The 26,635-nt window shown below is 36.7% G+C and overlaps 2 protein-coding genes across 3 annotated transcripts in view; both read right to left on the bottom strand.

Annotated features, from left to right (window-relative positions):
- Nucleotides 449-8,624, bottom strand: CAMLG (calcium modulating ligand). The gene is made up of 4 exons (XM_013965572.2): nucleotides 8,216-8,624; nucleotides 6,274-6,731; nucleotides 4,343-4,408; nucleotides 449-1,058 (listed from the first exon to the last, which is right to left on the bottom strand). Exons 1-4 carry the CDS (start codon nucleotides 8,385-8,387, stop codon nucleotides 867-869), a joined length of 888 nt encoding a protein of 295 aa, XP_013821026.1. The 5' UTR covers nucleotides 8,388-8,624; the 3' UTR covers nucleotides 449-866.
- The window catches only part of SEC24A (SEC24 homolog A, COPII coat complex component), a 77,318-nt gene continuing 64,715 nt past the window's right edge, over nucleotides 14,033-26,635 (bottom strand). For both annotated transcript variants that reach the window (XM_018050373.1, XM_018050374.1), the window contains exons 17-23: nucleotides 24,888-24,998; nucleotides 22,724-22,899; nucleotides 21,182-21,319; nucleotides 19,044-19,148; nucleotides 18,641-18,733; nucleotides 17,260-17,363; nucleotides 14,033-16,979 (exon numbers count right to left, since the gene is read on the bottom strand). In XM_018050373.1, the coding sequence (XP_017905862.1) occupies nucleotides 16,865-16,979; nucleotides 17,260-17,363; nucleotides 18,641-18,733; nucleotides 19,044-19,148; nucleotides 21,182-21,319; nucleotides 22,724-22,899; nucleotides 24,888-24,998 (842 nt within the window). In that variant the 3' untranslated portion in view covers nucleotides 14,033-16,864. The remainder of the gene's footprint in view (nucleotides 16,980-17,259; nucleotides 17,364-18,640; nucleotides 18,734-19,043; nucleotides 19,149-21,181; nucleotides 21,320-22,723; nucleotides 22,900-24,887; nucleotides 24,999-26,635) is intronic.

The following is a 26,635-nucleotide window of genomic DNA, read 5'->3' on the forward strand; positions in this document are numbered from 1 at the left end:
AGTGAAAGTGAAGTCGCTCAGTCGTGTCCGATTCTTAGTGACCCCATGGACTGCAGCCTACCAGGCTCCTTTGTCCATACGATTTCCAGGCAAGAGTACTGGAGTGGGGTGCCATTGCCTTCTCCAATGACAGTGTTAAGTTAGTTAAAAAAGGATATATTCCTATTGGGTTGCATTCCTAAGTCAATTTTTCAAAGCCCATTTTTATATCTAATCATTCTATTTTACTGGTTAAAAAAAAAAACTTCTGAAAATCGAAAACTCAATTTTGAAGTTTGCTAATAAAAATTTTCAGAAAGATTTCATAAATACCTATTAATTTCACATGTATGACTCTTAATCATTTCCTCCATTAAATATTTGTGCTGGAATAAAAATGAAAATGCTGACTCAACATGGTTACCTTATGCAGCCCTTATAAGTTAAAATGTGCAAACTTAACAGACACTTTGAGTTCTTCCATTTTATTTTTAAGATGGCTCCATTTCTTAGGACAAAACAATACAAATACAAGAAGCAGTTCTTGGGACCAGCTGAGACCACATTCATCTGCCCTCTTAAGCACAAGCTCAGCTCCCAAAAGATAAATCACAAATCCAAGAAGTTAGGAAAAAATGTAGACTAGGAATTCTAATCAAACAAGAAAAATCAATTACTGACACTGGTATTCTAATCATTGCATCAGTATTAATACAAACTCAATCCTTTCTAGTCAGGTAACCAGTCACTCCATTCCTAATCAAGTGGTCTTACAAATCCAAAAAGTAAAAGAATTACATGAAGGTGTAAACCAATATTCTTCCTTTAAAGACACTGTAATATAGAAATTATTTTTTGTAAGCTTTTCTTGCTGAGTTCTGCAGGCGTCATGGTACCTCAGAGCCCCAATAATCAAGCAGTTCATGACAAAAGATAAAAGTAAAAAAGTAGACACAGAGATCTGTGAAAACTTCGCCCATTTTGCTGTAAGTATCCATTGATCGATTTATCACTTCAGCAGGAATTCCAGATAATAGAAGTGCAGCTGTTAGTACTGTTGTCTTTATCTTCTTTTCACTCTGCATAGAGAAAGACTTGAATAAATATTACAGCTTTCAGAAGACTACTTAAACTCTATAAAAAACATCAGTGCTGTTATTTTTGCCTGATTTCAAAACTGTTAATGAAGTTTTAAGACATCAATCAACAATATATTAACAAACATTTACTAAGCATATAATATGTAAAGGAACAAACTGCTTGGCAATAAGGAAAAGACACTATTCTTGCTATCAAAAGTTTAAAAAAATGTCCTATCTTGGAGGTTAGGATATAAATATAAGATATATACAAAAGTTTAAGACAAAAATAGGAAAGCATTCCCAGACAGGACATAAATACTCGCTAAATAAATGACATGGATAATGTGTGCTATAGTGGCTCAAAGGAAATAGACATTACTTCAGTATTTTATGTACAAATAAAGCATAGAGAAGGATTTCAGGAGGAAGTAGAATTAAAAAGCAGGCCTTCAAATTAAAGAAAACAAAAAAAAACAGGCATTTGAGAATGAGCAAGATTTAGAGGAGCAGAAGTAAGTGGATAAATCTAATTGTAGGGTTAAGTCTCATGACAACAAGTCAGAAAAGTGATAGGTGTTCTGGAGGACAGTCAATCATTTGTAACAGAATCAAAGGGACATTCTGTAGAGTCAAGCTTAACTGCCATGCAAAGAATTCACGTTTGATTTCATATATAATAGGATGTGTGTGTGTGTGTGTGTGCGCACACAAGCTCAGTCATATCCAACTCTGTGACCCTATGGACTGTAGCCCATCAGGGTCCTCTGTCTAGGGGACTTTCCAGGCAAGAATACTGGAGTGGGCTGCCATTTCCTTCTCCAAGGATCTTTCCAAACCAGGGATCGAACCCACATTTCCTGTGTCTCCTGCATTGCAGGCAGATTCTTTACCACTTGAGTCATCAGGAAAGTCCTATGCAATAAGATACAAACATTTATTCATTAAACATTTATTTCCTAGTATAATTTTCTAGGCTCATTCTTTAAGAGATTCAAGGCTGAATTTTCATTTAATTTAATGATTTGGTATCACCAAATCCAATCACACAGTGCAAAAAATTTTAAAATATAAAAAGCTGTAGTTATCCATGGGGGAAATCAAAACTTATGTCCACAAAAAACTCATTCAAGAAAGTTCTTAGTTGCTTTAGTCATGCCCATCAATGGAAAATTAGATAAATAAGTGGATATACTCAGTCAATGGAGTATTACTCAGAAAAAAAAAGACAATGATTCTACTGATGCACTCAACAATATGGATGAATCTCAAAAATACAATGTAGGATGAAAGAAGCCTTGCATGAAGTATGTATTGGAACAATCCCATTTATATTAAGTGCTAAAACAGCTAAAATTAATCTATGGTAGGAAAAAGAAAATCAGACCTTCATGGTACGGGAGCTGGGACTGTCTAGAAAAGAGCATGGTGGAACTTCCTGACAGTAATGTTCTAAATCTTGAAAGGATTTGGGTTTCACAAGTTGTCAAAACTCATTAAAGGTATAATAATAAAGACTTGAGCATTTCAATGTCTGGAAAATTTACCTCAAAATAAAGAAAAAGAACCATAAGGAAACACTGAATTTTTGTTGATATGTAAGCTGAAACGTGTAGCGGAAAAATATGTTGATGTCTTCATCTACAACATACTTTACAATGCACCAAAAAAAGAAAGATGTATTTTTAAAGAGTGATGCATTGAAGAGGTATAGAAAACTGAGTAAATATATGATACATATAATGAAATTTTCATTACAGAATCTAGGTGGTAACTAAACGGGTGTTAACTGCATAATTCTTTCGATTTTTCTTTTGAGACCTATTACAGCAAAATGTTTTATTAAAAGAAAATTGTACAGTAATTTCCCTTTTCACTCACCCATTTCGCTAGTAACCAATACACACTCTATCATAAATAACCACTGTTAATAATTTCATGTAATATTCTTCCACAGTTTCTTTACACACACAGAAGCAAAATAAAATACATATCATTTTCCTCCTTTTTACAAAAAAAGGAGTATACTACAGATGCTAGTCTATATTTTTATCTTAGTATTTCTTGACAAGCTACCATTATCAGCAGATGGAGACCTTTATCATTCTGAATGGATACATCATAATTTTTTTAAACTAGTCACTTATTAGTAGACGTTTAGGTTGCTTCCAAACTTGTGCTACTGGAAAACTAAAATCAATGTTTCAAGGGCAAACGTTTAAACAAATGTTTTAATTAAAATTACATTCTTGGAGAGGATCAATAAATATATATATATATTTATATCACAAAAACATTTCAATTAAAAAGTGAAATTACTTATCCTTCTTTACTCCTACTTTGAGTATTTGACAATACGACCCCTCAAAAATATGTTTCAGGTCTATTAAACACACACATGAGGTCTATCAGTGCATTGAGGCTCAGATGGTAAAGCATCTGCCTGCAACACGGGAGACCCGGGTTTGATCCCTGGGTTGGGAAGATCTCCTGGAGAAGGAAACGGCAACCCACTTCAGTATTCTTGCCTGGAGAATTCCAGGGACAGAGGCGTCTGGTAGGCTACAGTCCATGGGGTCACAAAGAGTCGGACACAGCTGAGCGACTTCACTTCACTTCAATTCAAGCAAACAGTGAAGTAGCCATTTTTTAGCAAAAATCTCACACAAAACACAATTACTCAAATAAGCTTATCTTCTATACTGGCAAGCCAAGTCCCATAGTATAACTATAGTCAAGTGGACCAGGTCAACGATGATACTCCTCATAATTCTGCTAAGTATGGCCAAGTGTGTTTTGCAAGTTATCAGACCCTTGGCATTAGAGATAAAGTGCCCTATTATTAAGTGCTCAGAAAGGACCACACTAACAGAAGATAACTGATATCATTTTTAAAGATATGTTACTAAGATAACATTTTTAAATTAACTTTCGCTATTAGAAACAAAATGTATTACTAAATTTACTAAGTAATTAAACACTTTCTTAGACAAGTACTATTCAAACTCTGTAATGAGGCTTTCCCCCCAGTCCATCGTGGACTAACATTTTTTGTAAAATACAATAAAAACGTTACGGTAATGTCAAATTGCTATAAAAGTTACTAATTACTTTTCGAACTGAACTTAGTACAAATATTTTGAAGATCCACAGTGGTGAGCCAAACAAATCTGAATAGCACTGATTTAAACCATAAGTATAAATACTTTTTTAAAAGTTCTTAAAATCATCTAGTCGTTAATCAATCTAAATATATCATCCAATTTAGAAAAAAATTAATTTACCTTGGGAAAATATTTGTATAGTCCCATGTATGCAAGTTGTAAAGTAAGAAATGGAGCAAATATGGACTGTGAAGATAGAAGATAAAGTTACATATTTCTAACATAATCATTCAAATGACAATAAATCAGACTAACAGCAGTGATAAAATTCCAAGCAAAAATACTGTAATAAAAATTTAATTTTAGTGGCTGAAAGCAGTCTTGTTTCTGCAAAACGGTGACAAATACAGAGCTGTGATTTCCTTAACATAAAGCATGTTTCTCGTGTTTTATGAGGGAGGATACTCCTTCGATATTCCCCAAAATGCCTCCCTCTCAAAAACTGACCTTTTAAGTAATTTAAAGCATTTGGTGGCCACTGATGTATAATACATTATGCAGAAACATCCCTCTCATCTAGAGGTATTTAACTGACAATTTGAAAGCACATCTATTGGGGGGGGGGTGCTCAGCTCTGCTGTTCCCCACCCCAGTGCTAGCCCAGCTTCCCAGGCTGTTCTCAGGGGACAGCAGGCTTCCTGCATCCTTCCTCTAAGAAGGCAAGTCTGGGACAGCCTAGGGGGAGTGGGATCACTCCCACTTCCAGTCCCTGGCAGAGACTTGAGACAAAAGCATCACTTAATAAAGACCCCTTGAAGCCAAAAAATAAAATAAAATAAAATAAAGCACATCTAAAAGGCTCAGGACTCAAAACAGATGCCATATATACCTCAGTCACACTTTGGGGCAAGAAATGAACTCATCTCTGGCCTTCAAATAATGAGGTGTTTTTATTATAGATAAAATAGCTTGGTAATCTCGCTTCTCACACAATAAAACAGAAAATATCAAAATAATACTTCAGTTACATTTATTTCTAAAACTAAAATATCATGAAGGGAGTAAAGGAGTAAGCATTACAAAACGGAAGAATAGTAGGAGCAATGATTAACAGCTGAAAATCCGACAGCAGGAAAAAGTCCAGAAACCCAAAAAACCCCAAACGAAATGAGGCGCAAAAACAGGACATAATTCAAAAAACATGGAAGTGCAGAGGCCTTTCCATAAAAAGGATAAAAAGCTGCTATACATCTCACTAAATACTGAAAGCTAAAATGAAAATTTGTCATCAGAAAAAAATAAAATCTGTTCAACAGAATTCTCTTTAAGAAAAAACTGGCATAAAGAGAGACTTTTAAAAACTTTTTTGCTTAATAACATTAACCTTAATTATCTGAAAATTTACTAATGTGCCTGGTACTTGGTAGGTGTTCTTAAAATGTCTACTGAATGGAAACACCTCAAAGAGCAAGACACTGATCTACGAGTTGTGCTTTTCTTCACATATTGTAAAACAGTAAAACACACCCTTCCCCTTCACTGAACAGCCACTGGCATCTAAGGGTACATGATGGACTGCTATTATGGTAGCAGTACATTATAAAATGCTGAATGCCTCTGAACCCTAAAAACATTACATCACGTTCAGGACCAAAACTGCATTTTAGTATTTCAAGTTATCTGAAAAGCGGTAATTAATATATAGGATATGTAGGTAACTTACCCTTTGGTTTTGGAATGAAACTGCCTGGGTTTAATCCCAGTTGTCACTTAGTAATGTGACCCTGTACAAATGATTTCACCTGAGTCTTCACTCCCTTCAATCTACAAAACAGATTCAAATGCTACCTGGCTCATAAGGATGAGGTTAAATGAATTAATATATGTAAAGCATTTAAAATGGTACTTAGCATATAAAAAGATTTTAGCATTATCATCAGGCTCTGTATTTAACTGGAACACTTCATTCTGTACCTAAGGCAAACAGAAGTTTATAACACATCTCCAAACAGCCACATGGATCACAAATATTACATTAATATTAGAAATGAATCTTATGGATTAAAAGCACTCATTACTATAACCATTTTTCATTTCCCACTGTTTCTTACCAAATATTTGCAGACAAAAGCTCTAACTCCAAAGGCAAGAAGAGCACAGCCCACCAATCTAAATATTCGAAAAGAGTCAAATTCTTCTGTTGTATTTCCATCTTCTTGACTGGGCTTTTCACTAATCAGCTGTTTCCTTAGCTTCATTGCTTCTTCAAATCTGGAGAGGTACTGTTCCAGGCCGTGGTGAGAACCCCTCTGGACAGAGTCGGCTGTCAGGTCCCCTCTGTTCCGCTGCCGGAGCTCAAGGCTTATATCATTACTGCACTCAGAAGGGCTAATGAAAGAGTCCAGTTTGTCTCCCAGCTGAGTTCCCTTTACCTCGGCCACTCCACTGTGGTCAGTCGGTCCTGTACTGACTGAATCACCCAGCACTACTCGCTTTGAAACCGAAGGAATGGTGAGGGAGTTCAGTTTATCACTGTCCTGCTGTTTTGATTTTGTTTGACTTTCTTCTTCTGAGAAAAGAAATTTAGAAGCCTTAAGTATTACATACTGGCCAACATCTTTCTTTTTAATATTTAAAAATATGCCACTAGAGCTAAAATTTGGCAGCCTCTGAATACTGATCCTTCATAAAGAAACAAATTCCTTCCTCTACACACAAAAAATGTCAAAGACAGTATTCTTTCAGAGGATATAACCCAAATTTTGGGGACAGAAGACAAAGCTAATAGACAAGTTGGGAAAGAGTTAGGAACGGAGATATTCTAAAACAACTATTTTTAATATTACATTTCTGAATCCAGAGTCCGATCAGCATAGGGTGTGGCATATCCTCCTGCTACCGGTTTGCCTAACCCTTCTACTGTAATCTAGGAGACATTTGAAGGTACTTCAGCACTTTTAGGATGCTGTTCTAGTTTAAAACAAAACAAAGGGCAGGGAACCTTTAATGACAGATAAAATAAAAATCTCAAAGCAAAAGAACAAAGAAAATGCTTTAGGAAAGAATATTCTGCTATTAACCATTAAAGGAGAAAATGTGTCTCCTAACAATTGTTCTAGAATTTGAAATACGGCTCTTACCTCTCTTGGCAGTTTTCAGTGGCAAATCTGTGAACTGTCTAAAAATTCTGAGTTATATATCTAAAGCCCCACAGAGCAAAAGTCACAAGGATCTAAGGAACTTGCAGCCAGTGACTGAAGGCCAAATATTAGAGGCAACACTAAATAGAAATGTAAGAGTGTACAGTAAATACAGGGGAAAAAAAATTTTTTTAAGAAACCCCCCATTGTACATGTCATTGGGGGAGAAATGAGGAACTCCTTTCAGGGCTGAAGGCAGTTCCTGACATCATTCATATCAATCTCTGGGCCTCACATGGGCACGTTTCCCTTGTTGGGTCTCTAAAGAATGGTCGCTCCAATTTTCTTCGCCTGTTTAAGAAGGCCTGCAGATGAGTGTCGAGAGCACCGCACAGACACCCGGATATGGGGCCGTGATTCACGTCGGACAGACTACAGGGGCAGTTCAGTAAAGACAAGCTCATGAGGGCCGACAGAGCAAAAAGAAGGTAGACGGTAGGGAAGGCACTGGAAGAGAAAGCATTGACAAGGGAAAGAAAGACAGGCAATCTTCCTGACGGGCACGGTAGGTAGAGCAGTCTGGGAATAAAATGTGCGCCCTTCAAGAGAGGCGAGGGGGTGACGAGGGCAGGGTTGGGGCCGCCTCAGGGTCAGTGCGCAGAGAGTATACCACGGCAGAGGGTCTCCGGATCGAGAGCATTGCAGTTTGCGGCGGAAAACTAAGGAGAGATACAAGAAACGTCCTGCGGTGAAGAAGTGAGAACCTGGGACCTCATCAAAGGGGCGGGGCCCGAAGAGAGGTCAGAGAGCAGGGCTTAGTCAGAAAAGTCAAGGGGTGGAGGAGGGCAAGGAAGAATGATCCCGAAGACTCAAAAGGGATGGGCAGGAAACTATGGGGAACGGAGGTTCTCACCCGCGCTGCTCCCAGGCCTATGAAAGCCCATGATTCGGTTGATGCGCTGTTCCGAGTTCATGAGCAGCTTTCTCCGCCGCAGCTCCGCCCGACGCTGGGAAGCCGACAAGCCTGAACCAACCGGGGCCCCCGGCCGGTCCCCGCTGTCGGTAGCGACGGCGGCCGGCTCCATCTTCCCCTCCACTGTCCAGGAGTGGTGACGATGACGTGAGCGGCAGCCGCGGCGCCCCAGACTTCAGACTGGGCCGCAGGCCGCGCGTGCCCCTACCGCTGTGGACCCGCCCCCCAGAGCGCAGGGCCGCACATGCAGCGTAAACGGGCGCGCCGCCTGTCGGGACCAAGCGCGAGCTTTGCGCCGCCATCTTGAGTAAGGGCATCCTAGGCCGCTCTAATTCCTCCCACCTGGGCTGGTCCTTAATGCTCCTCCCCCGCCATCGGGCCCCGTTGCCGTTCACTCGGAGGTGAAGAAACCCGGCATCCGGTTTGACCCATTAGAAACGTGTGAGCAAGGAATAGACTCCGCCTACCTGATGCCAGGAAGTAAAATGGAGCTTGGAGTGGCAGGCACTGGTTTCCAGTGACCTTCTTCGGGCTCGCTTAGAGGCGTCGGGAATACGTAACTACGAGAGCGACGCTTTATGGAGCTTTGCGGCTGGGATTTGTTCTTGGTGCTGATTCCTCATCTTCAACAGTGCTTCTACCAAATGCATGCCTGTTTTGATAAAGACTTTCCCAGTGAAGCCTTCCCTGTCCACTCTATATTGTCGCCCCAACTCAACACTCTCTGTTCTCCTTATCTGCCCTTTGTCCTTAACAGTTATAACTGACTCTCAAGCTGAATGTACTTTTATTATCTGCTTCCCACGTCCTAAAATATAAGCTCCATGAAGACAATCACTGTGTTCTTAAATCTAGGGCTGCAGCTCTTAGAACAGTGTAGGCCCTCAACAAGGGTGCCTTATCCATTACACCATGTTGACAGCATACAATAGGGGCCCAAGAAGATGTTTTAATTTGAATTTTTTATTGAAGCAAAGTTGATTTACAAGATTGTGTTAGTTTCCAGTGTACAGCAAAGTAATTGGTGTATATATGTGAAGGTGTTAGTCCTTCAGTCCTTTCCAACTCTGTGTGGCCTGCCAGGCATCTCTGTCCATGCTATTCTCCAGGCAAGAATGCTAGAGTGGGTAGCCGTGTCCTTCTCCAGAGGATCCTCCCTACCCAGGGACTGAACCTGGGTCTCCCGCGTTGCGGCAGATTCGTTACCATCTGAGCCACCATATGTATGATGGGCTTCCCAGGTGGTGCGGTGGAAAAGAATCTGCATTCCAGTACAGGAGACAAGTAGGTTTGCTCCCTGGGTGGGGAAGATCCTCTGGAGTAGGAAATGGCAACCCTCTCCAGTTGCCTGGAAAATTTTATGGACAGAGGAGCTTGGCAGGCTACAGTCCATGGGGTCACAAAGAGTCAGACACAACTGAAGCCAACTGGGCATGGCAAGGCAAAAGGGCTCTGGGACATCTCAAGAAAAATTTCCCCTGGTATCAGAACTTTACAAGGGCAAGTCCATCTCCATTTTTAAAATTTGTGTGTGTTATTTTTTGCTTTTCCTTTAAAAATCGTTTAATTTTTCCACCATTAAAAAAAAAACCACTCTACCCCATGCCTAGCATTGAGAGCACTAGATTAAGTTTACCTGAATAGTTGCACAAATTTTTCTTTTAGAGGAAGTGTCAAAACTTGGCATTTTCAATGAGTTTTATAAAGATATAAAACTAGGCTTATTTGGTATGTACACACATATACATATATACTTCCCTATATTCTTTTTAAAATTATTCTTTCCATTATAGTTTGTTATAAGATACCAAATACAGTTCCCTGTGCTAGACAGTAAGTCTTGGCTGTTTATCAATTTTATATATGAAAGTGTGCATCTATTAACTCCATTACTTCCGATTTATCCCTCCCCTGCCTTTTCCTCTTTGGTAACCATAAGTTTGTTTTCTTTGTTTGTTTCTAAATAAGTTCGTTTAGTTTGAATTTAAATGAGAAGGAAAATGCAGTTATAATTTATATATAATGATGAATCCAGCCTGGATGGCAGGCATTATCATACTGACACAGTCATTATCATACTGACACAGTCATCAAGTATAATTTTAAGTGTGCTTTTATAGAGGAAGGAGCCCACAAAAGCAAAGTACTGCTACAGCCCACAAAAGTTGTAATGCAGCCCTGGTGGGCAGTAATGACTAAGTGAATGAGTAAATGAGTGAACTGAATCCTTGTCAGCTCTTGAGAGATGCCATGGTCAGATCACATCTGAGGCTGCAGAGGGTGAAGCAGCCCAGTGTGTCCCCTGCAATGAAGCCTGCTACATGAGCTTGCTTCAAGTCAGGAAGCCTGTGAAATCCTGACTAGATAGAAGGTAATAAAATACTCTTTTAAACTGTTTAGTCACTTGACCCTTTCCCAGTCAGAAAAGGATTTTGAAAAAAAGTGTAAAAACAAATGGCAATCTTTTTTTGGATTCAACAAAAAAGGAGCTCAAGTATAAACACTGAAATTGAACATTTCCTCTTTGTTTGGATGATAGCTGAATCTCCAGGGACATGCCCTAGTTAGTAATTTTAAAGCATTAGAAAAGGTTTCCTTGCATATCTGTACAGATATACATCTCTGAGGGCCAGACTGTGCCTTTAAAAATTCTACAATTGAAATAATTAATTCCTGGTAATAAATGTGCAGAACTTGATAAAGTCCTGATGAGTCATGGTCAATTACAATTTAGGGACTTCCCTGGCAGTCTAGTGGTTAACACTCCACTTCCACTTCAGGGGGTGTGGGTTCAATTACTAGTTGGGGAACTAAGGTCTCGTGGCAAAATAAACAAATACAATTACAGGGTAAACAGGTTTTTTTTCCACTTGTGATAGCACATAGAAACCAAGTTAATATTTTGATTTAGATAGATGTGTTGATGTATGATGATGAAGTCAGGTAAGAATTTAAAGGGTCAAGATTTCATATTACATGCTTGTTTCTGGGGAACTTTCTCTATGAGGTTTCTATAGTTATTAAATTTCCTAGTGCTTCTCAGTGGTATGATTCCTTGCTAAATGATGTGCATACTTAACAATTCATGTCTCCCTTACTACAGAACTTTACAAGGGCAAGTCCACCTCCTCTTTAATTTTTATGTTATATCTTGATTTCTTTTCCTTAAAAATATTTAAAATCTATGTTTTTTCCCCATTAAAAAAAAAATTGACCAATTTCACCCCATGCCTAGCACTGACAGCACTAGATTAAATTTACCTGCATAGGTGCACAAATTTTTCTTTCAGAGAAAGTGTCAAAACTTGGCATTTCAATGAGTTTTATGTGATTTTTATTTGACCCTGGCATTGTTCTTGCCTGGAGAATCCCAGGGATGGGGGAGCCTGGTGGGCTGCCATCTATGGGGTCGCACAGAGTCAGACACGACTGAAGCGACTTAGCAGCAGCAGCAGCAGTAGCAGCAGCATTGTTAAGTTAGGCTAATATTAATACTTTATTGACTAACTGTAGCTACAAAGCTGAATAGATTGAGTCATAAGTAATAAAATAATTCAGATTCTGGGGTTAAAAGTTGGCAGTAAGTTCATGCTTGGACACTTCTCTACTACACACAGCAGCCAGTAACATTTAAAAACATAAAGGGAAAAAAATAGGACCTCAAAAACAAGAGAAACATTTCAACAGATATGAGTATCTGAAACATAGCACAGGTAGCTAGACAGGGGCCTGTTGGGCTACAGATCCAGAAACAGGCAGTGATGGCACAATCTATGTGTAAGAGGAACTCAAAGTGTTCCACATGAGACAAAGGGATGGACAGGACAAACTCATGCTTGAGGTCTGTCTGTGCATGCTACGTCAGTCGTGTCTCACTCTTTGCAACCCCATGAACTGTACAGGCTATACCTGCAAGGCTCCTCTGTCCATGGGATTCTCCAGGCAAGGTATGAGGTCTGCCCTCTCTGAAAAATATTCAAAATATCATTTTCTATTGTATTTCAGCTTAATAAATAGAAAAGCAGAAGACAGGGCTGTTGACTTCCCACTGTTGGTGCCGAGAATGGTGATATCCTCAAATCACTGCATAATAGGAGCCCTAAAACATCACCAATAGCCCTGGTTTTTTGAAAATGCAACTAGAAAACCCATAGACAGGGAGAGGGAAAGCTTGGACAGAGAGAGATGTGCTAAACTGAAAAGAATAACCCTCTCAATCAAATGAGCTGAGAAATCCAAATTCTAAGAAACATGAAAAGCAAACATTCTAACGAACATTTAAATTCTGCCACCCAAATTAAAAATCAGAATTGGAATTCACTCCAGAATTTTATGTGTGTTAGTTGCTCAGTCGTGTCCGACTCTTTGTGACCCCATGGACTGTAGCCTGCCAGGATCCTCTGACCATGGGTCCTCCAGGCAAGAATACTGGAGTGGGTTGCCATTTCCTTCTCCAGGGGATCTTCCCAACCCAGGGATTGAAGGCGGGTCTCCTGCATCACAGGCGGATTCTTTACCATCTGAGTCGCTAGGAAAGCCACCCCCAGAATTTTCTAGAACAGTTTTAATACATTACTGAATAGGCAGTAATTAATCAAAAATAGTTACACAAATATAAAATTCAATAGATGAGATTAAACTTCAACTGGACATAGTCACAAGCAGAATTAGTAAAAACATACATCAAAAAGGAATTCTGAAGGGAAAGAATAGAGGGAATGACTGAAGCAAACACTTAAAAAAAATAACTTTATATGTCAATTATACCTAGTTTTTAAAAATAAAATTTTAAAAAGTGAGAATTTTCTAGAATTGAAAGTAGACAAGGATCTCCGGATTAAAGCATGCACTGAAAAACAAGCAGGATAAACAATAAACTCAGAGTAGTGAAACTACTGGGCTTTCCAGGCAGCTCAGTGGTAAAGAATCCTCCTGCCACGCAGGAGACACAGGTTTGATTCCTGGGTCGAAAAAATCCTGTGGAGCAGGAAATGGCAACCTACTCTAGCACTCTTGCCTGGGAAATCGCATGGACAGAGGGCCACAAGAGCCAGACACTACTTACTTAGCAACTAAACACAACAACAAGTAAAACTATTACAACTATAGCATATTAAGGATAAAAGAAAAATCGTAAGAGCTAACTGATTATCTTTCAAATAACAATTAGACTTACTGCTGCTGCTGCTGCTGCTAAGTCGCTTCAGTCGTGTCTGACTCTGTGAGACCCCATAAGACGGCAGCCTACCAGGCTCCCCCATTCCTGGGATTCTCCAGGCAAGAACACTGGAGTGCGTTGCCATTTCCTTCTCCAATGCATGAAAGTGAAAAGTGGAAGTGAAGTCACTTAGTCGTGTCCGACTCTTCGTGACCCCATGGACTGCACCCTTCCAGGCTCCTCCGCGCATGGGATTTTCCAGGCAAGAGTACTGGAGTGGGGTGCCATGGCCTTCTCCAATTAGACTTACAGTAGGCATCATATCAGTAACAAAAGGGACACAGGACAAGAGAGTAGTAACTTGAACATACTGAGAATTAAAAAATAAAAAATTTTAAACCCTTTCAATCTAGAATTTTAAACCTAGCTGTTCTTGAAGAGTGAGCATCTAGAATTAGGATTATGAAATCCCAGACTCTGACTTAGGTTTAAAGCATTTTCAATAGTATTTTTCCACAGACTTAATCTGGATGTACAACATAGAACTACTCAGTGACTGTCAAGTTATTCAATGTCAATTTAAATACATAACCACAGAATGAAGCTCTTTCAATTAACTTTATTGAATAGCCAAATCGATAAGTTAGCACAGTTCAAACGATTATTTGCATGGGTTACAAATGACTTTTTTTTTTTTTTACAGGAAAAAAACAGTGAGAATTACAAACTGTAAAAAGGAAGACATCTTGTCTCTAACATTTCAGAGAAGCAAGATTTAACACAGCACATTGAATATCAGTACATATTTGAATTTGAAAACAAGAATTTAATGTTACAATATTATACACTACTTTACAAAATTAAAATTTCTATATAAGGATTATACTTGTAATAGTTAACAAAATCCTGAAATCACATTTGGTGGTCCCCTAGATAACAGCTGTTATGCATCTTTGATTAGAAGAAAAATCTTTTATTCTAATTATTGTAAAACAGTCTATTAGACTCAATACATTACATTAAATTAAAACAATGAAATATAGGCTAACTAAATAAATGGTACAGCTTGAGTGAATTATTAATGTGCCAGACTTACAGAAATGTTATTTTAAAAATCCTAGAAATTAGAAAAATAGAGTACTTTTTATGGTAGAACTGCCACTCAGATTTAAACACCAAGATTGCCCTTGTCAATCACTTCAGTAGTTGTAGATCTGTAGAAAATTCAAGGATCTTTCATAATTTACAACTACAATAAAAAAAATACGGCAGAGTGTAGATATTAGTTGCTTTACATCAAAAAGTAATACAAGATGAGATAGCAGGTAGTGCCCTACTTAAAAAAAACTAAAGTAACACATTCAATATTGCAAAAAATAATTGCTTAATATCAATATCTCCAAAAGATTCATTCATTCCCTCATTACTGGGAGAACAAATATTGTGAATTCTTACTAAAGTTATGTTTTTTTATGACCTGGCTATTATAAAATTATTCTGGATTGCACATGTTATGCAATATCTAAAATAATTTTTTTAAAGTAAATTTGTGAAATATACCAACAAAGCATGTGGTAATAACAAGAGTCATACCCACTTAGGGATGAAAGTGAGGCACAAGGAAGATTACTGTCCCTAGGAGCACAAACTTTCCCCTCTGGAAGATTTATTACTACTATTAAAAAAGGACCTACAATATCAACATTTAAAATTCACATTATGAACAGAATTTTAGTTATTTTAAGAAACATCAGTGCATAATAATGACTCTCAGTTTCTTTAGAAGAGGGGAAAATAGAAATGCATTCTAATTAGCTACAATTTGAAAATTGCCTCCTAATAAAGGAAGCAGCTTTCAAGAAAATTTCCAGTTCAATGTATCTATCACTTGCATACTGAAAATAAACCTTAACACTGCTTAAGGGAGATAATATTTTTATAGAACACAATTATTCTGATCTGGTTGGCAAGCAGTAGTATATACTCTAGTGGGACCTATTTCTTCCCTAACCCAAAACAATTCAGTTAAAGTCAGCTCATATTGATGTAAACCTGAAAGTTACTATTTCATTGGTGATCATGTAAGATCAAGATTGTAAACACATTTTTCTAATCCATTAAAACAAAGAAACAAAAATCTTTTCATCAAGTACTACTCATGAACAACTTTTACTTCAAAAAGTTCATACAAGACAAGATGAATCTGTGAAAACTGGACCAAACTCTTTTTAAAGATATTCTATCACACCACTTTAAATATACAGATGTATAATTTACCTATTTGTAAACAAAATTCACTTAATAGTTTTTACTATAATATTTCTCTGGCCAAATCAAAAAGCAGTATCTTGAGCATGTTCAGAAATCAAGTTGCTTTTATAATCTCCATATATCGGATTTGTGTGATCTTAATATCCACTAAACCCAACAGCGGCATTCATGCTTTATTAAGTTTGAATGTTAAGAATAAATCTTATGAGCAACTTCCAATTTAATTATAAAACTCCTTAGAAAATGTTACTGATGAATTTGAGACAGCATTTAAGAAATCTTTAATTTCTTTCATTCATACTCATTTCACCAATATAATGCTTTTATTATACATCACAGAGCAGAAATGTACCAAATAAAACCCACTTAAAGGATCAAGATAACTAAGCTTCTCGTCTCCCGACTATTGCCAGTCCCAGCATATTTATGAAGACAGCTCCGATTTTTTTCACTGCAGAATAAGACAGTGTGTCCAACCAAGTCTTCTGCAGTCAAATCAGAAAACCACTTGAGAGTTTTCACTCCAGATCAGTGACTTTGTTCTTCAAGTATAGAGAATACTGACAAAGCTTGACTGTATCACTTCATATTCTTCTCAAGCTAGACTAGAGTTAATTTACTCTAGTTTTAGTTAACATGATGATCCTTTTTCTTCCTTAAAAAAAAAAAAAAGCAAAACTCTGGGGGATGGATACTAGTTTTCCAACATATGATTTACTTCAAAAATCTTTTTATTTTAAAAAGATCATTTAATCCTGTGAGGTTTTAAATGTAGCAGCCAAAAATTCAGAAAAAAATGAGAAATATACATTTGGAACACAGAAGTCTTTATTTTACAAAATGTACTTTGCCTCTGTGATACTGTCTTACTTCAATCCATAATAACTCAAACATAATTGGCAGCAAAGAACAAAGGTCATTTGTGTGATCAATCATATGCAGATATATTTTGATTTGAAAAATACAGTATTTCAGAGTTGCATGTTTGATTCTCCGCTGTGTTCCTTTATTTGCTACAGTTTGTTGAAATCACAGTGAGAACATATAATCATCGCATTAGTCCACAAACCTAACAGGAAAGGAAGGTATTACACACTCTCAGGTGTTCTGTGTTATTGTGACTTTCCTTTGAAATTATTAAGTCGAGTATCTTCATTTGTTCATTTATTCACTTGCTGTTGTATATGCAAGAGGAATTCATAATATGATAAAGCAGATTCTGTTCTGTCTTCTACCATGTTTTGAAGGAAGTTTGCTTTCATTGGACTCTCATCTCTTAGGAATAAAAGACAAATATTTATATATATTAGACAAAATGTAATAGTAAAATAAACAGTGGATTTGTCACAAAGCTTTGACATCTATTTTGCTAATAAATGGATATAAAGCATAACTTAATACTACTAACTTGTACTATTTATTGAAAATACAATTTTTTTTTCTATATCTTTCTAGAGTTTGCAATAGGTTACACATACCTATGATTCAACTCAAAGGTTTCCTTGCAAAGCCAAGCAAACTGCTTTAGTATTGACAAATGACAAATTCAACTTACCTTATTACATAAAGTATTGGGTAAAATGGTCTCTGCTCTCTAAGCCAAGAGATGAAAGCTATTGTTCTGGCAGACTCTGGTGTATCAAGTTCTGGAAGGTCTGTCTGTTAAACAAAAACCAGCAACATACAACTTATTCTAAATTATCATCTATAATACTTTTCAAACTTTATCTTGTATATGAGTCACCTGAGGATCTTACTGAACTGCAGTTGATTTAGGAGGTCTGGGGAAGAGCCTAAGATTCTACAAACCACAATTTTCTCGCTACCCTAAATGGTAGGCAGACTTTTTAAAGGAACAGATAATAAATATTTCAGGCTTGCAGGTAATTTGGTCTCTGTTGCAACTTCTCAACTCTGCCACTGTTCCACTGAAGCAGCCATAGACTATATACTGTAAGTAAATGGACATGGCTATGCTCCACTGAAACTTTATTTACAAAACCAGGTGGCAGGCCTCCTTAGGCATAGTTTGTCAGACACTGATCTAGAAGAAAATGCTACCTCTTATCTTCTGATTATGACATCTAGAATTAAGTGATCCATTCAGACAGTTATTACAAATATAACAATTTCTTATCTCCTCATTACCTAAAGAGCCTAGTCATCTAGATCAGCCATTAAGCTAGTGCTTATCCTGGATAGAACCCTTTGTCTTTTAAATACATAAATCTCCTAATGACTTCTATAAATGAAGTTAAACCCATAAATATAACCAAGATGCAGACATAAAATATATTCCAAAGTTGGTGACAAACTGATAGTTGAAACCAAAAAGTATGACATGAAATAAGACCATGTTATAATTAATTCAAACTTTAAAATTCACAACTATCCAAATGTTACATAGATTTAATGTGTGCTTTCTCATGTGTTGTTTCAAGTATTCCTCCATAAGCAACAGCGCTCTTATTTTTACAAATGAGGCTTTTAGTGACTTATTCAAGGTTACAGAGTGGGTGACAGAGTCCAATATTACATTCTCCAATAATCAATATAAATCCAACTGATTTGGTCACAAGTCATTGGCTTGTGTGGCAGTTAGCTGAGTTCTTACTCTAAAGCAGCAGTTAAAAGGACTCTGCCAAAGAACAATGAAATCACTTGCAAAAAACACAAAACACAGAAACAGAAGAGCCCTAACACTAATGCCAACTCCTGCCAACAGCAGCACACATTTTTTGGCCATTAACTACGTTCATTACTTTCTCACTAAAATAGTATACACATATAAGAACAAGCAAGTCAAAAATGCAAAATAACCTACAGAATGCCTCTAAAATATAGCTATGATTTCAAAATAGGATGTTCATGTTTTTGCCATCATTTGAAACATCTTTTAAGCCTACCACCATCACTATAAGATTACACAGTCTTACCATGGTCTGTGGAATTAATGCATAGTTTTCAACTCCTAGAACTTGGCTGAGGAAATTCTGTCCACAATTTCTTCCAACCCAAAGCATTAGTACCTGGAGACAGGAAGAAAATTATCTTGAGATATAGCTTAACAGTGAGATGTTGACTTAACCTTTAATCACTGACTGTGTTTTAAAAGATCAAAAAGGGAAGTTAGTTTATCGAAACTGTATAGCCTCCAACTAAAGTAATGATAACTACTATTTACCACGACAGGACACTGTATGCTCCGCATGCAAGGAGACTATGGAGGAGAAGGTGGTGAATACAAAACTATATAGATTAAAGAATACATAATCCATTAAGAGAGAAACTAAGAGGAATGAGGGTAGCAGTGTACAGAGAGAAGTCAAGACTACTCACAGAACCTGCATCCATGAGAAAGGCCCCATCCCTGCTCAGCTTCTCCACCGAAAGCTGAAGAATAGGCGGCTGAGGTATAGTACGATCATTGATGCTGATTGCTCCCTTAAAAATTGAGCAAAAGATTAAAGCTTTTAGATATAACTATTAGGGAGCCACAATTAAATAATAAAAAGAAATTTAATGAGTGTTACCTTTGAGACTTTGGAATTTATTTAGGTAAATCAGAATTATTCATATTTAAACATAAAGACGAGGAGGAAATATGTATCGTTTATCTAAACAAAGCCATCAGGATCCCAGTCAAGCCAAATTACTCTCTGATCTTAATTTATTATTTTAAAAACTAACACAATAAATGTAATCAGTACTCATGTATCCTGATTAGATACATTAGTGACATCCAAATAAAGTCTGGAATTTAGTTAATGATAACAGATGATTGTGTAGTTTAGATCATATATACATCCTGATGTAAGAGTAAATCTAATGCAAATTAATTTTCTAGTTCTCTTCAATTTAACATTTATTTAATAAGTCCAGAAATGGAAGTTCATCATTTATCACTGACTATAATACTGCTATCTTAAAATATACACCTTTAATTATTCGTAACTACACCATTTTTGACCAAAATTTGATTTAAATACTAAAATTTGGTACTTAATGATTCTTATCTAAGGGAGAAAGTAAATAAAATACTGACCTATCAAGAGGTACTACCTTCAGCAGGCTTTAGCTCTATTAGGATCTATTGATCACAGTACCTTAAGACCTCTGGCCTTAGGGCATGTGGGGAACAAGAGAGACTATAGCCCAAATACAGCCAATCAGAAATTAATGTTAACTAAGAAAAGAAAGCCTTGTCCTTCCCTGGTGGTAAAGATGGGAAGCTATCAGTGGCTCTGTTTTCTAGAGCCACTGTTTTTTAAAGTGGCTCTGTTTTTTATCTAGGCTCTGTTTTTTAAAGGCTGGTCTGAAAGAGTGAAGCAATGCAGAGTCTATGAATTTGAGTTAGACCTGAGTTTAGTTTAGACCCTCGCCTTTTCTGTGGTTTCTATTTGAGTGCCACATCAGTCAGTCCCTTCTTTCCTAAGCTCACTTGCAAAAGAGAGTCCTGATAAATATACCATTGAAAATCTTAATAGTGCTTGTCTCTGAATGTTTATACTATGAGTGATTTATTTTTCTCCTGCTGCTGCTAAGTCGCTTCAGTCGTGTCTGACTCCGTGCGACCCCAGAGATGACAGCCCACCAGGTTCCCCCGTCCCTGGGATTCGCCAGGCAAGAACACCGGAGTGGGTTGCCATTTCCTTCTCCAATGCATGAAAGTGAAAAGTGAAAGTGAAGTCGCTCAGCCGTGTCCAACTCTTCTCGACCCCATGGACTGCAGCCTACCGGGCTCCTCCATCCATGGGATTTTCCAGGCAAGAGTACTGGAGTGGGTTGCCGTTGCCTTCTCCATTATTTTTCTCCTAGTGGTTTCCACATTATAGACATCTAACATACTGTGTTTGTATTTTTATGTTAATTTGCCACTTTTTAATTTGAGAAAAATACAGGTCCAGTCAGTTGAACTTGTCAAACACAGGAGTAAGTCATTATTTTTGTAATACAAATTAATAATGTCATCAACAATTTTCATTTGCTTAGAAGTTATCTCCTTCATATATGCAAGGTACCTTAAAATATTTAAACTCAAATGTTTTTAACCAAAATATTACTTCTAACATATATATTCTAACTTGACTACAATATATTATAGAAAGATTATGATTTAACATTTTCATGCTTGCAGCTTTAACTCTAGTAAATTTCCCATCAAAGGAGAATAATGTTACAACTTAGACAAATATTTTCTTTTCAATTCAAGAATATTATTACACTAAACATTGACCTGGGCATTCAAGTGTAATTTCACACTGGATACTCCTTTCAGAGCAACCTGTTTAAATAAATTTTAGGTTGCTCTAGTCAATTTGACAATGTCTTCATTTACTTAGATCTCTCTAAAGATTCATCTGAAACAAACAGTAAAGTTTATTACTTTAATAACTTAAATAAAAGCACTATTTTCAGGAGCTTCCCAAGTGAAAAGCTTGTAAGTAAAAGTGAATAAAAAAATGAATCAATCTTACCTCATCTGAGAGATTGTCAACTCTATACAAACTGGGATGAGTTGTGAGCATAAGGTAAACCAAGGGCTGATTTTTCACTTGACACATAGCAAAAATGCGTTCATCTAGACGTGCATTTGTCCCAGTCTGAAATGATTTCTATAACAAAAAAATATACCCATCAGAAAAAAGGTATTTAACAAATACATATAAAATTTTGCAAATATCAGCTGTTAAAAGAATATCTTCAAACAGAATTAACAAATTTACTGTTACTTGTTCTTACAAAAATATATTTAATCAGTCACACACATCTACTAAATTGTGGCTATATCCTCACCTAATGACATATTAATTATCTCACCATGGCAAAATCATTCAATCTATCTGGCGTCTGCTTCCTAATCAGTGAAATAGATCTAAACATTCAATCTATCATAAAGCAATAGTAATATAAAAATCTAAACAACAGGACAAAAAGGATAAAGTTACATTGCAGATGCCAAAAAAAAAAAAAGGCATATGAAGTATGAAGAACTAAAGATCCAAGTATTCTGTAAAAGCTGAGTGATGATGATTGGTGGTTAACTATCCTCATCTCTCCCACAGCTAGAGAAATTAAATAATGTATAATAACAAAGCTCACAAATCAACCAAGAAAATTAGTAATTTGAAGACAGCTACTTAGTAGAATAGAGTTAACAAGTAATTGTCAGTTTCAACTGGAATATTAGTTCCATGAACACTAAATCAGAGATAAGGTTTGGGGCATTTCTATTGATGGAAAGGAGTAGAAAGAGGCAGAGAGATAACAGCAATGAAACTTTGCCTTAAAACAAATGCACTGACTATAAATAAGGAAGATTAGAAAACGCTGTTAAAGAAAGAATACTACAGGAAATGAAAGATGTTCCATTTATTCATTCAAAAAACTACTTACTAAGTGCCTATGGGCTTCCCTTGTGGCTCAGCTGGTAAAGAATCTGCTTGCAATGCAGGAGACCTGGGCTCGATCCCTGGGTTGGGAAAATCCCCTGGAGAAGGGAAAGGCTACCCACTCCAGTATTCTGGCCTAGAGAATTCCATGGACTATGTAGTTCATGGGGTCACAAAGAGTTGGACACAACTGAGTGACTTTCACTTTCTTTGGTTCTCTCTGTCCTGGGGTTCTACACTTACTATTCAGAAGCAGTAATTACCCTAAACTCTGTCATCTAATATTTCACACCAGAAAGCGTGCAAATTACTGATGTTTTATTCCTTATGCATGACATTAAAGGTCACCTATCCTCAGGCTAAAATAACAAGAAGTGCACCATGTGCATGCCTCTTCTTCCAAGTTTCATTTCTCCTCACATACATCCTCCAGATCCTTTAGGTAGTTAATTTTTTGTATTTTTTCCTTTAGGTAGTTAATTTTTTGTATTTTTCCTTTAGGTAGTTAATTTTTTGTATTTTTTCCCAGAGTTTATAAATTGTTATCTATGCGAAAGAGGTTCACAAGACAAAAATTTTGGCTGTTGACACTTTCACTGTGTTAGTTTCTGATTTTGATTCTTTTACCTGTTTAAGGAGAGCCAGCACAAACAGTGGGAAAAGCCGGAGAGAGAAAGGAACCATGAGTCCAGACTGCTGGTTACTTAGGGCTGAAGAACGATAAGCTGACAGGGAGTCTATGACGGCATTCACTAGGGCATCACGAGCATCACTCAGACTGGCCGTCACAGACCTGTCAACAGCTAACAGAAGTTGAAGTAGGGACAAAAGAGAAAAAAAGATAGGAGTTTAATTACCCCACTGTTAAGGATAGAAAAGCTTTTTTTTATTATACAAACTTTCTCTGAAGTTATTACATACACAAGGAACTAAACACAGCAGTTAAAAGCGCATAATTTGGAGAATCAAACCAACCTACGTTGAAATATTGTTTTGCTATTTCCTAGCAGTATGAAAATCTGGCAAGTAATTTAACCTTTATGAGCCACAGTATCCTTATCTGTAAAATGTATATATTGGAAATACAAATGGAAAATTGTATTTCGCCAAATCTAAGATGCTATTAATTGTAACCTATCATTTTATGTATCACTGAGAAAGAAAAAGACTGCAATTAAACACACATGCTTTTTTTTTGTAGCACATTCTTTCTTAATAGAGAATTTTTACATTTACTGAAAGAACAACTAGTTATTTAGATGATCTTCATCATCTGTTATGCCACTCTATTTTAAGCTTTTCTATATACCCCCCAATTTTTTCCAATACCAAAAACACTGTAGTTCCTTTGAAAACTTCTCAAACTATAACTAAACTCTATTCATGTGGTATCAAAAATACACTCAATGAAGTGACGTTATTAACTGCTATGACCAAATTTATATATAAGCAAAAAAGAATGAAGACTACTATTACCTTAACTTAAGGATTTTGACAAAATGTGAGGGGTAAAAAGTACATATTGGGATCAACCAAATTTAGTAACAGAACTAATACTTGCTGTGAAGATTTTTTAAAATTCACAAATACTGCCTGACATATAGTTGCTGTTGTTAATAATAATAAAGATATAATAATTACACTGTTAAAAAATGTACTAGTTCAACAAAATATAAAGGCAATGGACTCTCAAATTTCTTAGGTTACAATTTTTAAATTTTATCACATGAGACTAAACTGAAGTTAATTATTTACCATGTTACATTAAAGAATATTTTTTTCCCAATAGGAAATTCAAGAAAACAGGTAATTATTCCTATTACAGGCATTTGAGTTTGAAGCAAACTGATGATTGAATCTGAAGCAAATGGACTCACTGGCAGTCATCCCTGAAGAAAGGGAGCAAGAATCAAGATGACATTAAGCTCCATGTTTTTGAAAAACGGATCCAAAAAGAAAACAAAAAAAAAATTCAAGAAGGCAACTCTGACACGGAAGACATTAAGTAAAACATGGTATTTAAGTCCACAGCAGGTAGACTGTGACGCAGAATACAGTTTGCATGTACGTGTCTGTATGTGTGTGCATGTGCTCAGTTGCTCAAAAAACAGTTTTGTGGTAGCCTAAGGCCAGTGAGGGAAGAAGCGAGTAAGCAGTAACTGTTAATTAATGGGCAAGAGGTTCATCCAGGGGTGATTGAAATGTTCTAAAACTAGACTCAGGTGATGGCCATACAAATCTGTATACATACTCATAGATGTATATATGGAGTCATATACTCAAATGGGTTAAGTGATAATTATATCACTTATATCTCAACAAACTGAAACTAATTTCAATAAAGCTGTACAATTTAAAAAAGAAAAAAAGATCAGGTTATCTGCTACTGCTGCTAAGTCGCCTCAGTCGTGTCCGACTCTGTGCGACCCCAGAGATGGCAGTCCACCAGGCTCCCCCGTCCCTGGGATTCTCCAGGCAAGAATACTGGAGTGGGTTGCCATTTCCTTCTCCAGTGCATGAAAGTGAAAAGTAAAAGTGAAGTTGCTCAGTCGTGTCCGACTCTTAGCAATCCCAGGGACTGCAGCCCAGCAGGCTCCTCCGTCCATGGGATTTCCCAGGCCAGAGTACTGGAGTGGCAGCAGACCCATTTATTCAAATAGTTACTTGGCAGGCATACACTGAATCTTAAACACTGAAATTCTAAAGCTAATTATTTAAAGGAAGATACAAGTATATAGATTTTTCAAATGCTACTACTTGTAATATGTTTACAATAGGTAATAATTCTTACCCATATTGGCCAATAACCCTGAAATTGCTTGAACATCGGCTCCAAGAAATACTTCATTTAAAGTTGAAACTACCGGCAAACACAAAGTATGAACACGAATTCTTCTTTCGCCTTTGGAGAAAACATACAAATAACAGTGAGGGACAACAATATTAAAAAAAAAGTTTGTATTAAAGTTACTCAGAAAAATCACTTCAATTTGGAACCAAACAGGATTATGTGTAGTAAGTAGGAATAGTATCAAAACAAACTCTCAAGTGTTATTTTTTTACTACAAAATTTTTTTCAAAGTACCACTGAAAAGACAACAGAGATCATATCCAAATAATGATAACATGCTAGCTTCTTAAAGATTTCTTTTCTGAATTTTTTGATTAGTTTATCCTTTTTTGTAAAAGCAATTTTGGTAAAATACATATGATGTAAGAAAACACTACTCCAGGATATGTTCTACAGTCTGTTTTGATATTCAAACTCCAGAGAAATTTTATAGTGTTCTTTTTAATCACAGGAAAAAAAATTAAAAGAAATCCGCTAAAGATACTCAGCTTGTCAAATTAAAAATAAAGTTTTCATTAAAAAAAAATTCAACAGTCAGAATACTTCCTCTTTGCTAATTACCCACCCAACAAAAATCAGTAAATACAAGAAACAAAAGTGAAAACCATCTGAGAACCATGAAATATCAAATATCAAGTCAGTCTCTTAAAAATTTTTAACGAGTAAGATCTTGAACACCAAAGAACAAGCAAAAAACTGGAATGGATACCCACACTACAACCTGTAGGGACACATGAAGACTAACAAACCCTTACCTAGCAGGAGCTTATATAAATTATTTTTAAAGAGAAGTAATATCTATGTAAAAGGGTGACATTATTTACTGCTTCTATTCTAGATAAAAACATTGGTAACTAAAAGAAATTAGATACAATGTTTAGCCTATCATTGACAACAACTATTATATACTTAGATACAGATAAACTCACAAAATAAGAGGCTGGTATTAAAAGGGCATTGAATGTGACTACAAATTGGTAAAATATTTCTGAAAAGAAACACGGCAGTATCAATATTTTTCTAAACATCTCTATATTTCTATCTCCAATTCAACAAATCCATCTTAGGGAAGTTTTTAGATGACAAAGATTTGTGGACATGGATGGAAATTATAATCACATTTTATTTAGGTTATTCCTAGAAAACATTAGGAATAACCTAAACTAATAACTGGTCCCATCACTTGATGGCAAATAGATGGGGAAGCAGTGGAAACAGTGTCAGACTTTATTTTTTTGGCCTCCAAGATCACTGTAGATGGTGATTGCAGCCATGAAATTAGAAGACGCTTACTCCTTGGAAGAAAAGTTATGACCAACCTAAATAGCATATTCAAAAGCAGAGACATTACTTTGCCGACTAAGGTCCATCTAGTCAAGGCTATGGTTTTTCCTGTGGTCATGTATGGACGTGAGAGTTGGACTGTGAAGAAGGCTGAGCGCCGAAGAATTGATGCTTTTGAACTGTGGTGTTGGAGAAAACTCCTGACAGTCCCTTGGACTGCAAGGAGATCCAACCAGTCCATTCTAAAGGAGATCAGCCCTGGGTGTTCTTTGGAAGGAATGATGCTAAAGCTGAAACTCCAGTACTTTGGCCACCTCAGGTGAAGAGTTGACTCGTTGGAAAAGACTGATGCTGGGAGGGATTGGGGGCAGGAGGAGAAGGGGACGACAGAGGATGAGATGGCT

Source organism: Capra hircus, chromosome 7 (genome assembly GCF_001704415.2).
Source record: "Capra hircus breed San Clemente chromosome 7, ASM170441v1, whole genome shotgun sequence".
Classification (NCBI taxonomy): Eukaryota; Metazoa; Chordata; class Mammalia; order Artiodactyla; family Bovidae; genus Capra; species Capra hircus.

Excerpts from the sequence above, each read along its gene's own strand:
- CAMLG (XM_013965572.2), bottom strand. The coding sequence starts at position 8,387 with ATGGAGCCGGCCGCCGTCGCTACCGACAGCGGGGACCGGCCGGGGGCC. Across the intron at positions 6,732-8,215 it reads TAGGCCTGGGAGCAGCGCGG|AAGAAGAAAGTCAAACAAAA; the intron begins GTGAGAACCTCC and ends TTCTTTTCTCAG. Across the intron at positions 1,059-4,342 it reads TATACAAATATTTTCCCAAG|AGTGAAAAGAAGATAAAGAC; the intron begins GTAAATTAATTT and ends TTCTCTATGCAG.